At 35.6% G+C, this 13,627-nt stretch overlaps 1 protein-coding gene across 1 annotated transcript in view; it reads right to left on the bottom strand.

Annotated features, from left to right (window-relative positions):
* Positions 1–13,627, bottom strand: part of VPS37A (VPS37A subunit of ESCRT-I) — a 50,374-nt gene that overhangs the window by 3,477 nt on the left and 33,270 nt on the right. Inside the window, exons 5-10 of the mRNA XM_059384172.1 lie at positions 9,086–9,311; positions 7,339–7,409; positions 3,922–4,049; positions 3,783–3,841; positions 3,637–3,705; positions 512–655 (exon numbers count right to left, since the gene is read on the bottom strand). Of these exons, the coding sequence (XP_059240155.1) occupies positions 512–655; positions 3,637–3,705; positions 3,783–3,841; positions 3,922–4,049; positions 7,339–7,409; positions 9,086–9,311 (697 nt within the window). The remainder of the gene's footprint in view (positions 1–511; positions 656–3,636; positions 3,706–3,782; positions 3,842–3,921; positions 4,050–7,338; positions 7,410–9,085; positions 9,312–13,627) is intronic.

The following is a 13,627-nucleotide window of genomic DNA, read 5'->3' as shown; positions in this document are numbered from 1 at the left end:
ACAGGGATAATAAAATCTGCCCACTTTCCCTAACAGGATATGCATATACAGAGCACACATTTTACGAAGTTTAATAACAAAAGGTTAATTTTCAAATGTGATGTTTCAGAGAAATTAGGTAAATATTTAGAATTCTATCAAAGGGCAAAATACTATTAAATAGACTTTCTTAATTTTTGGAAATCAGAACAGAACAGAAACTATTGCAGAACATTCTCAATAATATTTGCAAATTTTAAAATTTATAGATTCTTCCTTTTTAAATAACTTGTTGAACATAAGCAGTTGTACACTCCTATAACTACTAAGACCAGACTTAAGCTAATTTACTAACTTTAATACAAAATAATAATAAAATATTGCTATAATTCTTAAAGAATAGAGGCTCTTCAGCTTCTTCTCAGGGCACTCAAAACTCTAGCTCAGTAACATGCTGAAGTATTTTTTTACTCATGAATATACTTAAGTAATTTGGTATAACAGTGGTCCTCAACTGAAGACGATTACATACTGTTCTCTTCTCCATGAAGCTACTAAGAAAATCATCTATTTCAGTTTTCCCCTCTAAGAAATCTTCAGCAATATTATCAGATTCCTCCTCAGCTTCATGTGCAGCTACTTTCAATCTTGCCTGTAGGGCACTCGCACTACAGCTCTGAAAAAGAAAACCAAGTACTAATTCAGTTTACAGTGCTCAGAAAAACTTCTAGAGGCAAAGGAAATGAGAGCAATTCATTATATGCCTCACACAGCCTTTTGAGGAAGACTGCTACCACCAAGGTTCTTAGCTTTTGGATAGAGGGGTAGATACCAAACACAAAAGAACCCAATCCATTGGCTGCAAACCACTGAATGAGGGAAGCTGACCCAATCAATGTTTTCTCCTGGGGTTTTAAGAATTAGGTCACTATAGTAGGCATCCTCTAAGAGGACCTCTATAATCCCTACCTCTTGGGCTGGACACGGTGACTCCCTTTAAATGTACAGAATATGACAAAGGTAATGGTATTAAATTTGACCCAACAGGCAAAAGGCCTATACAAACACTGCTGAAAGAGACTGAAGATGTAAGGGGAAAGACATCTCGTATGCATGGACTGAAAGACTTCATATGGGAGACAATACTACCCAAAGTGATCTACAGAGTCAATGCTATTCCTATCAAAATCTCCATGACAGGTTTTTGCAGAAAAAGAAAAACCCATTCTAAAATTCATATGGAATCTCAAGTGACCCCAAATAGCCACAACAATCTTAAAAAGAACAGAGGTGTATACTTCTCGACTTCAAAACTTACTATAAAGTTACAGCAATCAAAACAGCATTGTAGTGGCATAAGAAGTGACATATAGATGAATGAAAGACCAAGCCTAGAAAAATATCCTCACATACACGGTCAAACATTTTCAAAAGTGTGCCAAGACCATTCAATGGGGAAAAGACAGTCTTCGGCAAATGGTGCAGGGAAAACTGGATACATGCAGGATGAAGTTGGACCTTTATCTTACCTCTTATATAAAAATCCGCTCAAAAAAGAAAAAAGTAAATAAAAGCGAACTCAAAATGGATTGAAGACCTAAATATAAGAAATAAGACTATTTTTATTTTTCATTTTTTAAATTAATTTTTAAAGTAGGCTCCATGCCCAGCATGGGGTCCAACATGGGGCTTGAACTCATGACCCTATGAGCAAGACCCGAGCTGAGATCAAGAGTTGGACTCTTAACCGACTGAACCACTCAGGCACCCCAAGATTATTTTTAATAACAGTCATGCTAGTGGGGGTGAGGTGGTAACTCACACCTAGGAATGAAAAGGAATGAACCATTTTCTCATCACTCTTGCCAACTGTGGCCATCTATCTTTACAAGTATGGCTCACAAGGATGATGCAAAATTATTATTATTCTGAAAGGCTGACAATCTGTTCACATATTTCCATTATTTATTCACTGAATATTTAATGAGTATCTACTATGTACCAAGCACTGGACTTGGTACTGGTTATGGACGGAATAAAACATGGCATGTTTCTACCCTGATGGTACCAACAGTCCAGTGAAGTGATTTACATACTTTATACAGAAGTCTGAATCGGGGCATCTGGGTGGCTCAGTGGGTTAAAGCTGCTGCCTTCAGCTCAGGTCATGATCCCAGGGTCCTAGGATCGAGTCCCGCATTGGGCTCTCTGCTCAGCGGGGAGCCTGCTTCTCCATCTCTCTCTGCCTGCCTCTCTGCCTACTTGTGATTTCTGTCTGTCAAATTAATAAAATCTTAAAAAAAAAAAAAAAAGAGAAGTCTGACTCATCATCCCCAAAGATTGAGTGAACACATGTAGAGACAAACATAAGAATCAAGATTTTATTTTTTAAATGTTTCAAATATCATTTTAAGCAATTCTCATATAAATGGCAAAGAAGACAGGGTAACTATTATACCAGCATGTCCACTGGACATTCGTATTTCTCTTTTTGAGTTTCTTGTTCTTTCATTTGCCTGTCACTAGCATCACTGTCTTATTCCTAATATTAAGGGGATCCTGGAAATATCTTGCAATTGTGATGCTTGCTGTTGGTTTTTAATATTCTTTATCAAGTTAAGGATTTAATTTCTATTCTTAACTTACTATGAATTTATAAAGAATGATGTGACTATTGTGAAAAGCTTATTTAGCATCTAATATGCAACTAAGAGTGTTTCAGTTGCTTCTCTCGGGCTTTCTTCTGGCTAAGATTGAGGGAAGACTGCTTACATTTGATTCCTGACCCTGATACTTTCGGTTTATATGACATCAGGGAAGTTATTCAATATCCCTGGCTCATACTGCTTACCTGTACTATAAAAAATAACACCTATGTCCTAGAATTTTGTGGAAATAACAGGCAATATATGAAAATGGCATAGTGCAGTGAAAGATGCCTAATCATTATTCAATATTAGCTATTATTCTTATGTCTTTAATTCTAAAGGATGATCAAATTATCTGAAATCCATTATAAATTTATATTCTCCTTTGTCATCATTTTTTTCCATTTTCTATTTGTTGTTTTATTACATTGGCTTTACCTTCCAGAATTGCTGATTTTAAAGGAAAGAGGATGTTGGTTATTGATATGACATAAAGATTCTATTTCCTAACCCTTTTCCTTTTTAAAGATTTTTTTTAGAAATATGGGTGGAATTTTATAAAGTAGTTTTTATTTTTTATTTAACTGGATTTCTGGCATAAAATCTATTATTTGTGGCAAATTAAACTTTATAATTTTCATATACATTTCAACTTTCTAAGTTTTCATTTAAGATAGCTGTACATAAGCTTACAAGTGAGATTACAGTTCAAGATTTTTGTTAGATTTTATTAGAAGAGGTAAACTGGCCTTTATAATAGCGTTCCTAGTTAAGTTATTTATGAGGCTTTCTGTATTTTTGTGCTTTGGAACCAAATATGTCCTTGCATGAGCACAAATAATGTATAACGACCCATAGATGAGAGCTGTTCATCTCACTTAAAGATCTCAAGCCTTATAAAGACAGACACCTAATAAGTGCTTTTTGATAATAATGAAACTAAGAATGTGGCTCACACATATTGAGATTAAAAATCCCTATGGTAAAGGAAAAGAGCTAAACACCTTACCTCACTAAGTTCATGCTGCCTTTGCATTTTCTTTTCAAAAGTAGATTTCAGCTGTGTAAGCAATTCATACTAAAAGATAAAATTAAAATGTTACTTTATTATATTTTTAAATTGTATGGACTTCTTCAAAATAATAACTAACTTACCTTATCTAAAACGGTTTGCCTTTTGGCTTCCAAGCTGGGCTCCAAAAGGAGATTTTTTCCTGTAAGACAAATTTCTGGTTTATTTCTAGGTAAATGTTGTATTTTTCTTAGGAAATTTAAGAAGTAAGGAAAGACATACTTGCTAGCTCTTCAATACTTTTTACTAAGTCATCCTTGTCATTAATAATCTGTTTTAGCTGGGGCAAGGTCAGAAACTGTTCTAGTAATATCTCTTCTTGGTCATTCATATCTGTAAGCTGTGATACACTAGAAACACAACAGAAAAGTTAATGAATATCAGTCATTAGTTCTTCTCCATGATGATGAATAGTCACAGTTTTTCCATTTTATTCCATTTTATTTCCATTTTAGTTGGTATGGCTCAAAATAATTTTTGAACTAATATTTATGTAGACACACACACACAAACACACACACAAAGAAGGCAAATTATAACCTTAAAAGCAAATAAAACATCAACCACAGAGAACATAAAGTGGTCTGAAAATAGCATCCAATCAAGATAGGATTATTAAAACTAGGGTTCATGGCGGCGCCTGGGTGGCTCAGTGGGTTAAGCCACTGGCTTCGGCTCAGGTCATGATCTCGGGGTCCTGGGATCAAGTCCCGCATCGGGCTCTCTGCTCTGCAGGGAGCCTGCTTCCTCCTCTCTCTCTCTGTCTACCTCTCTGCCTACTTGTGATCTCTCTCTGTCAAATAAATAAATAAAAAATCTTTAAAAAAAAAAAAAAAAAACTAGGGTTCATGAACAATCACAACAATGTTACCTCCATATCTATATAGCTAATTGGTATGTGTCTGTCACAATAAAAGATAAGTATATGGATACATGTGTGTACAGCTATTCAAAAAATATTTAAAGAAAAGCAATCATGGAGGGCTAAACCAAAACCAAAAATCAATATCCATAGGGTGAAAGGGGGAACTGGAGGGTAGGATAGGAATGGAAGCTAAACTTTACTAAATATATTTATTAGTTTTGACTACAGATCCATACAAAAGCATCATATGTTTAAAACAATTTAATTTTTTTTAAAGATTTTGTTTATTTATTTGATTAGACAGAGATCACAAGTAGGCAGAGAGGCAGGCAGAGAGAGAGGGGCAAGCAGGCTCCTTGCTGAGCAGAGAGCCTGATGTGGGGCTCGATCCCAGGACCCTGGGATCATGAACCGAGATGAAGGCAGAGGCTTTAACCCACTGAACCACCCAGGCATCCCTAAAACAATTTAATTTTTAAAAAGCAGTCTCTAAAATTCAGAGTAAATGGAAAGAAATGAATACTGTTTTTTTTTTTTTCTAAGTTACATATCATCTGGGCAAGTATCATTCAGACTTTAAAAAACAGTATTTGGCTATACATGTCAGGTGTGAGAACCAGAACACAAAAGAAGTATAAAAAACAAAAACAAACTCTTATTTTGAATTTAGTAATCGCAGTAATAATATTGGTATTGTAATTTTGAGAAAGAACAAGTGTCTTTCAGAAAAATGACTTCAGGCCAGGGAAAAGAAATTTCACGATGAGCCCGTGGCATCTTTGTTTCATCAGAAAGGCTATAGAAGCCAAAGTGAAGAGTTTGTTAGGGACTCAAAATAGAACTGTGTAAGCATCAAAAAGAATAATGACTGTAATAGACTGAAACACATCAAATGTATTTGTTTAAAATTTATGAGTTCTTAATAACAGAAACAACTACAAAAATAAAAACAAAAAACCTTGCCTATCAGAAATTTTGGAGCTTATTTGTACATCAACTCATTATTCTGAAAGTCGAAAAACACAAAAAATAAGGATTTATCTTTCTATTTCTGTATGAAGTATATTTCAAAAAAACATAAATAGTTGATATAGAAAGTTCTTCACAGAATTCTGGCTGATTCTGGCAGCAGAAAATCACATTTGCAATCCTTAATGAAATCATGGATTGCCAGTGATTTCAGGGGTTTCACCTGTTTCAATCTTAATGTCACTAAAAATTGGGCAACCAGACATCACTGCTGCCTTACATGACGTAATAGGAAGTATGATGTAAGTACTCGGGGCTAAAGAACTGAACCTATTTTTTTTTTTCAGCATTGAGATATAATTGATACCTAACATTGTGTAGGTTTATGGTATACAACTCAATGACTTATTATTGATTTGATAAAACTGAACCTAAATCTAATTAAAACTCCAGACCTCGCTACCAACAGGAAGAAATACAGGAAAGAGAAGAACATTTTCAGTGGTACTACAAGGATGCAATCAAGCGAAAAGAAGATACAGAAAATTCTACAAGACAGATAAGGAATTTTCTCAATAAATTCATAATAATATAATGTATATAACATATATAATAATATAATATAACATTTTAATAACTTTTTTAAAAAGAAGGAAGAAAAAAGAATCCTTTAGAACATTGAACAGTAACAGTGCCTACTTCCTGGGGTTTTTGCAAGCATTACAATTCACAGGAAACCTTAACATGTATGTGATATATTGTAAACCCTCACTATTATTAGAAAATAAGGAGCCACTATTTCCAAAATTGATGATAAAACACTGGGTCAATTAAGGTAAACTCTTTTTTTTAAAACTGTAGGATTTCTCATGGTATGTGGCTGTATATCCCTGGTGGGATATATCCCAGAGACAAAAAGAACTACAAAAAGTTTTTTTTAATTATACTCAGAAGTCTTAGTAGTAATAGCCTTCTCAGTATTATCAACCTTCAACAGGGTATGAAGGATGCAATGTTTCCCAAAGTTGAGTAGCCATGAAACAATTTTTTCATGAAGCATCTCAGAGAAGCAGTGTTCTATGAAAAACAGTACCTTAAGCCTCAAATATTACAAATTTATGTGCCATCAGTTTGAACACAATTTGGGTCTGTAAAAACACTGTCCTTATTACTTTATGAGAACATTAATGTGTTCCTCTATGTACAAAGTTTTACCTACAAAAGGAACAATGTAAAGGTCTAAAATAAGCCAAAAAATTTTGTGTGTGTGTGGGTTTTTTTTTAAGATTTTATTTATTTATTTGAGAGAGACAGTGAGAGAGAGCATGAGCAAGGAGAAGGTCAGAGAGAGAAGCAGACTCCCCATGGAGCTGGGAGCCCGATGCGGGACTCGATCCCGGGACTCCGGGATCATGACCTGAGCCGAAGGCAGTCGTCCAACCAACTGAGCCACCCAGGCATCCCAAGCCAAAAAATATTTGAAATCACCAGGGATGATGTACTGAGAAATGATTTTCATAATAATGAAACCCTCAAGAGCGAACAACATTGTTATCCTGGTAACTATTACATCATTTCCAGCAGCTAGAAAAATCCCTGGGTACATACTATGTCACTCAATAAATACAAACTAGACAACATAAAACTGATTTACATAACTTTCCCACTAAGATGATCACAATATACAAATAATGAGGATTTTAAAACTCTCTTTCTTTAATATGAGTATGAAAATAATGATCTGGTTTGTATTCATCATTGTCAAACAGGTAACGAATACTGACATTACTCTCCAAGTCTTTTACCTTAGTTCTGAGAGTTCAGGAAATGTATCAGGGATATCTGGCATCTTGTAACCAAAACCATCCTGGCTTACCTAAAGAGAGTTTGAAATGGTATGAAGTTTTAGCCATCTTTTTAACTGCTCCTATTTACTTATAAACTTAATTTTTAATGTACCACCTCCCATGTTCCATTATCACCTCATCTTTGCACTTTACATTGTCCTTATTCTCCCCTTCTTTCTTTCTTCTTATTTTTTCAGTGTATTTTTTCTTTATACATAGAGGGTTAATTTTTTTTTCTGTTTTCTTTGAGTGAGGTTCATGTGAGTACCTGTGTGACCTCTTTCTTGGGCACGTATATAACTGTTAAATAAAATGCTTAGGTGTATCTGTGACAAATGTAGAGAATTATCTGTGGATTTCATTAATATATATATATGGATATATCTGCCTCGGTTAAGAGATACTGAATTTTAAAAAAATATAGTAAATTGCAAAAGCCGAATAGTTATATAACTAAATACACAAGACAGGGTAGATAATAGGTATCATTGTTTATTAGGTAATGGAATAGGTAATCCATTGCTTTATAAATGACTTTTTAAAATTGAGGATTCTTGGAAAGTTCTCTTGTAATTTTGTTTATCCTACAAACTGTAATTCATGATATTCACAGGATCTGTTCACAATATTCATTAATACAATGATGAAAGGTATTGGAAAAACAAAGTTCATTTGGGCCTAATCTGAAAAACAATCTGAGGGTTTTGAAGGGGCAGGGGTAAGAGGTTGGGGGAGCCTGGTGGTGGGTATTATGGAGAGCAAGTATTGCATGGAGCACTGGGTATGGAGCATAAACAATGAATTGTTACACTGAAAAGAAATTAAAAAAAAAAAAAGAAGAATGGGAAAAATAAATAAATAAATAATTACAAACACTAAAATTAGTAAAGCTGGATATAAGGTTTAAAAATCATTTATATGTTTTATTCATAAAGTATTAGTCCCTCAGTAATATTCCACATGCCAACAGTTACCAGCTTATTTAAGAACAGAAATTTTTTTTAAATCAATGAGACACCTGAGGCCCTGAGCAGGTAGAGAACAGATTCTCCACAATCTGATACCTATGTCTCTTAGGTGATCATTTTTTGTGCCTTTGCCTATTTCCTACATGACAGCCAGAGAGATCTATTAAAGGCAGCTTCACAAAAATACAATTTGATTTATGCCTCTGCAACTTTCTTAATAATACTGCCTCTATATGGAAAGCTTTATATAACTCCTTTCATCCTGACAAATTAATTACCATCTATCAAAAACTGGCCTTAAACATAAACAAATACATTAATTTATCTGCCTCATTTTAAGTGAGCACCTACTATATGCTATCAGGTGTGGTTTGAGGCGCTAAGGATAAAGTGGCAAAAGAGCAGAAACACATTTTTTATAAAAGCACCCCCTTCTAGGTCTACCTCAGTTCTTGGGAGCACTGACAGTTTCCTCATCTGTCTTCACCGTTAACTCTAGACTCTCTCTTCTACTCTACTGGAAGTTTCTTATTTGCAATTACTTGATAATTTGCTGATCTCCTCTGAGTTTTTTATTTGAGTTGAAAATGTGATTTGAAAAAAAAAAAGAAAATGTGATTTAATCTTTTTATGTTTCGTGCATTACTTAATGGCTGGCATGAGAAGACATATAATAAATATACATCAATTGGATGAATCTTCAAGGATACAAAAATATAGAAACTGAAGATACCCACCGGTGCTGAAGTGTCTGTTGTAGGAACAGGTAATGGCAGATTTGAAAGGACACCAAAAGAAGGAGCAGCAGGTTTGGCTGGTGTATAACTTGTTGTTGAAGAAGAAATAGTGTCAGCAACAGACAAAGAAGTGATAGTCCTGTTAGCTTCTTGTGGGGGATATGGAGGAAGAAATGGGAAACCCTGAGAGGCGTAAGGAGGCATCCCACCTGGATTACTATATAGGCTAAAGAGAAAAAACAGAAACAAACAAACAAACAAAAAAACCATTAGACTTTAGGGGTAAACTTATAAAATTATTCCCAAATGGTTCTAACTAACAATGGTCATGCCATAGAGACAGAATCTTGTTACTATAATCATGTAACTGAATTAAATATTCTATATATTGATAAAATGTGACTCTCCCCAAATAGAAGTATGGTTTCCATAAAAAAGGAAAGTGTTTTGGAAAACATGTAATTCAACTAGTCATAGTAGAAGTGAATAGACAAGCTCTTTTTGGGTTTTGAGCATTCTATTAGCATCAACCATTGTCTTCATAAAGAGAATGGAGAAATTTAATCCAGGAAATGTATTCAAGACAGGTTGTTTGAACAGTAGCTCTCACTTTATTTGGAAAATATAACTGAAAGTCATGACTGCTTTTCTAGGAAACGGAAAATAGTTAAATGTATATAAGAACTACTAAAAATGTTAAAATATAAAAAATAAATACATATAAAAAACTAAGTATATAGATTAGAAAAAGTGGTACAGTACTTGGGATTGAATCAGAAAGCAATATTTATTTTCACAAAGAAATAAATATCTGGGTTCTGGTTCAAGATGACAAGATAGCAAGACCTTGAAATCACCTCCTCCCATGAACACACTAAATTACAGGAATATGGAACAATTTCCCCAAGAAAAAAAAGTCCTAAAATTTAGTTGTACAGCTCCTACAAATCTAGCGAATATGACAAATCGATATTGAAGTGGGAAAGCCTGAGATATAACCTCACTGTAAACCCAAACCTTAACATAGAGACCTATAAACAGGAGAAAACTCAAAACCTGAAGCTTCTTCCTGAAGAAAAAGAGCTTAAACCCCACACTAGCAGTCCATCTTTTATGCCCTGCTTCTCAAAGAACAACCCCCAAAACATCTAGCTTTAAAAAACCAAAGAATCTACCCCAGAACCTAGCACAGAAACAGCTGTTTGAGAGGCACCCAGATTTTAGGTGGAAGAGTCTCATTTCCTAATCTTAAAGTGTCAGCTTGAGGTACAGGTACCTAATTTAACCCCCATCCAGGACCCACTGGGATATGCTCTAGGGCCAAAGGGTGGTGGGTGCTCTCTCCATGTTCTCCCTCTGTCACACTCCAGAGCACCAATATCTCTTGGAAGGAAGCTCCCATGTACATATGGTGCTTGGTTTTTATGGCTGGTGGCCCCAGGTTTGGTGGCTGCCATCCACAAGATACCCATTGAAGCATTACTCTGGAGACCGAGGCTTGCATTCCTGGGTCCCATGCGACTGTAAAACAATGAGACAGTTGTTGGCAGGCTACCACCCCCAAGGTCCTGCACAGAGGGTAAATCGAATACATCCCTAGTCTTCCTGTGAAAGAGCCTGATAAACATGTCTAAAAGCTTTGGCTTGATGAGAAGGCTTCTGGTCTGACATACAACTAGGGGCCTACGAAGGCACTCCCAGGAGATATAGGTTGGGGGATGCCAGCTCTGCACACTCCCTCACTCCAGCTCACCAGTATCTTCAAGAAAGAAGCTTTATACAATCATCTGGGGCCCTAACTTTGCAACTCTCCCTAGGGACCAGACCTCCAGATCACCTGGCTTTGGTGGCCAGCAGGCCTACACTTGCAGCCCCAGGGGACTATCTATATTTGCATACTTTAAAAGCAGCTACCTGAGGGTCTGGCTGAGGGTTTGGCTTCTAATCAGCCTGAATTCAGGGACTAGCTGAGATCCTCTCAGGTCCTGGCATACCCTCAAATACTGGGAGCTATTAAAAATATAATAGGCTTCTTGAACAATACAACGATTTTTGAGATAATCAAGAAGTAGGACAGGGCTAAATGATAAGGTTCATTTCCTAGGGCAGTCCTCGAGACTAGGAGAAGTGGCTGTTTTATCTTATGCATAGAAACCAACATAGAGAGTCAAGGAAAAATGTAGAAAAAGAAAAATAGGTTCAAAACAAATGAACAAAAACTTCAGGGGGGGAAAATGTAATAAAATGGAAATAAGTAATTTACCTGATAAGAGTTCAAAGTATTGTATGTTCAATGAACTTGGGGGAAGAATGGATGAACACTGTAAGAACTTCAACAAAGAGATAAAAAATATAAAAGTACCAAACAGAAGTCACAGAGGTTTAAAAAAATAAAAAAAAAAAAAGCCACTAGAGGATTTCAAAAGCAGACTGAGTAAAGCAGAAGAAATGAGTGTACTCAAAGACAGGGCAGAGAAACTCACCCAATCAGAGCAGCAAAATGAAAAAAAAACAAACAAACTCTGATTTAAAACTGTACTACGATGTTATAGCAGTCAAAACGGAATGTTACTGGCATAAAACTGTACAAATAGATCAATGGGATTGAATACAAAACCCAGAAATAAACTTCTACATATACTGTAGCCAAGAATATACAATGGGAAAAGGACAGCCTCATCAATAAACAGTAATGGGGAAAATGGACGGCCACACTCAAAAGAATGAAATTACCATTCCCTTACAGCATGTATAAAAATTAATTCAAAGTGGATTAAAGACTTAAATTTAAGACCTGAAACCATTAAACTCCTAGAAGAAAACACAGGAAGTAAGATTCTTGAAATTGGTCTTGACCATTCTTTGCATCTGATACTAACAGCAAAGGCAACAAAAGCAAAAATAAGCAAGTGGGACCATATCAAACTGAAAAACTTCTGCACAGCAAAAGAAACTATCAACACCACAAAAAGGCATCTTACTAAATGGGAGAAGATATTTGCAATAATATATCTGATAATCAGGAGTTAGTACCCAAACTATGTAACGAAATCCTGCAATAGCAAAACACAGTCCAGTTAAAAAATGGGCAGGCGATATTAATATTTTTTACAAGATAACATATAGATGGCCAACAGATACATACAAAGATGTTCAACATCACTAATCATCATGAAAATCCAGATCAAAACCACAATGAAATATCATGCGACACTGGTTAGAATGGCTATCACTAAGAAGACAAGAAGTAAGGGGTTGTGGAAGATGTGGAGAACAGGAAACCCCTTATATACTCTTGGTGGGAATGTAAACTGGGGCAGCCACCGTGGAAAATAGTCTGGAGGTTCCTCAAAAAAACATCAAAAATAGAATTACCATATGATCCAGCAATTCTACTTCTGGGATTTATCCAAAAAACTGAAAACAGTAACTCAAAAAGATTAATGGTGACTCTGTCTGGGCTCCCATGTAGTCAGGATGGGGTACGTCACTAGAAAGACATAATGACGAAGGGCTGGAATGATGATCAGCTGTACCCACCAACCTCAGGGAATAAGGGGCCGCAAACTAAGCTCTATGAAAACTCTTGAACAATGAGATGCGACAAACCGTTGTTGGTGAAGCGTCCACATGGTGGGAGGGTGGTGCATCCTGGCCCATGGGGAAAGAAGCTTCTACATAATGGGACTCTCCCAGTCTTGCCCTGTGCATGGCTTCACATGGCTATTCATCTGCATCCTTCATAATGCCCTTTTATAATAAACTGGTAAACGTAAGTATTTCTCTGAGCCCTAACACATTAATGGAACCTGCGGGGGGGGGGGTTCTGATTTTATAGTCAGTGGGTCAGAAGCAGATAAACAACCTCTGGATTTGATTGGTGTTCGAAGTGAAGCAGTCTTCTAAGACTGAGCCTTTACTCATGGAAATTGACCCTATCTTCATGTAGAGAGCATCGGAACTGAATTAAATTTATAGGAAGCTCAGTCACTGTCTGCTGACAAATGGCGAATTACTTGGTGGTGTTGGAAAACTCACATATCAGGGTACTGAAATACATTCCAAAATCTATGAAGTTTGAACAATTTTTAAACCGGAGTATTACTGTTTCATTTAATGACATAAATTAACATGAATTGGAATTATGCTGGAAAATAATTATTACATTGTATTACATACAATGATACTAAAGTTCATATGGACAATTAAGGAAAAAAAAGTATCTGAAAAAGGGTTAAGAAGAGAATAAGCAAAAGAAATTATAAAATCTTTACAATTAAAAAAAAGGAAAAGACAACTTTTTTTAGAGCAAATAGTGGTAAATGGATATGCAGATCAATGGAATTGAATAAAAAATCCAGAAAAAGCCCCAAACACATAAGGGAATAAGGATAGAAGACAGATGTGAAATAAATTGAAAAAAAGATCAGTGTTGGGACCCTGGAAAAAACTGAATTGGAGACAGATCATTATATTCAGAACAGGATAAAAACCAAATTTATCAAAGATTTAAATGCTTAAAACCACATCTTACCAAAATCA

The sequence above is a fragment of the Mustela nigripes genome, chromosome 18 (genome assembly GCF_022355385.1).
Source record: "Mustela nigripes isolate SB6536 chromosome 18, MUSNIG.SB6536, whole genome shotgun sequence".
Classification (NCBI taxonomy): Eukaryota; Metazoa; Chordata; class Mammalia; order Carnivora; family Mustelidae; genus Mustela; species Mustela nigripes.
The sequence above is the reverse complement of the archived record's forward strand: the minus strand, read 5'-3'. Positions and strand labels throughout refer to the sequence as shown.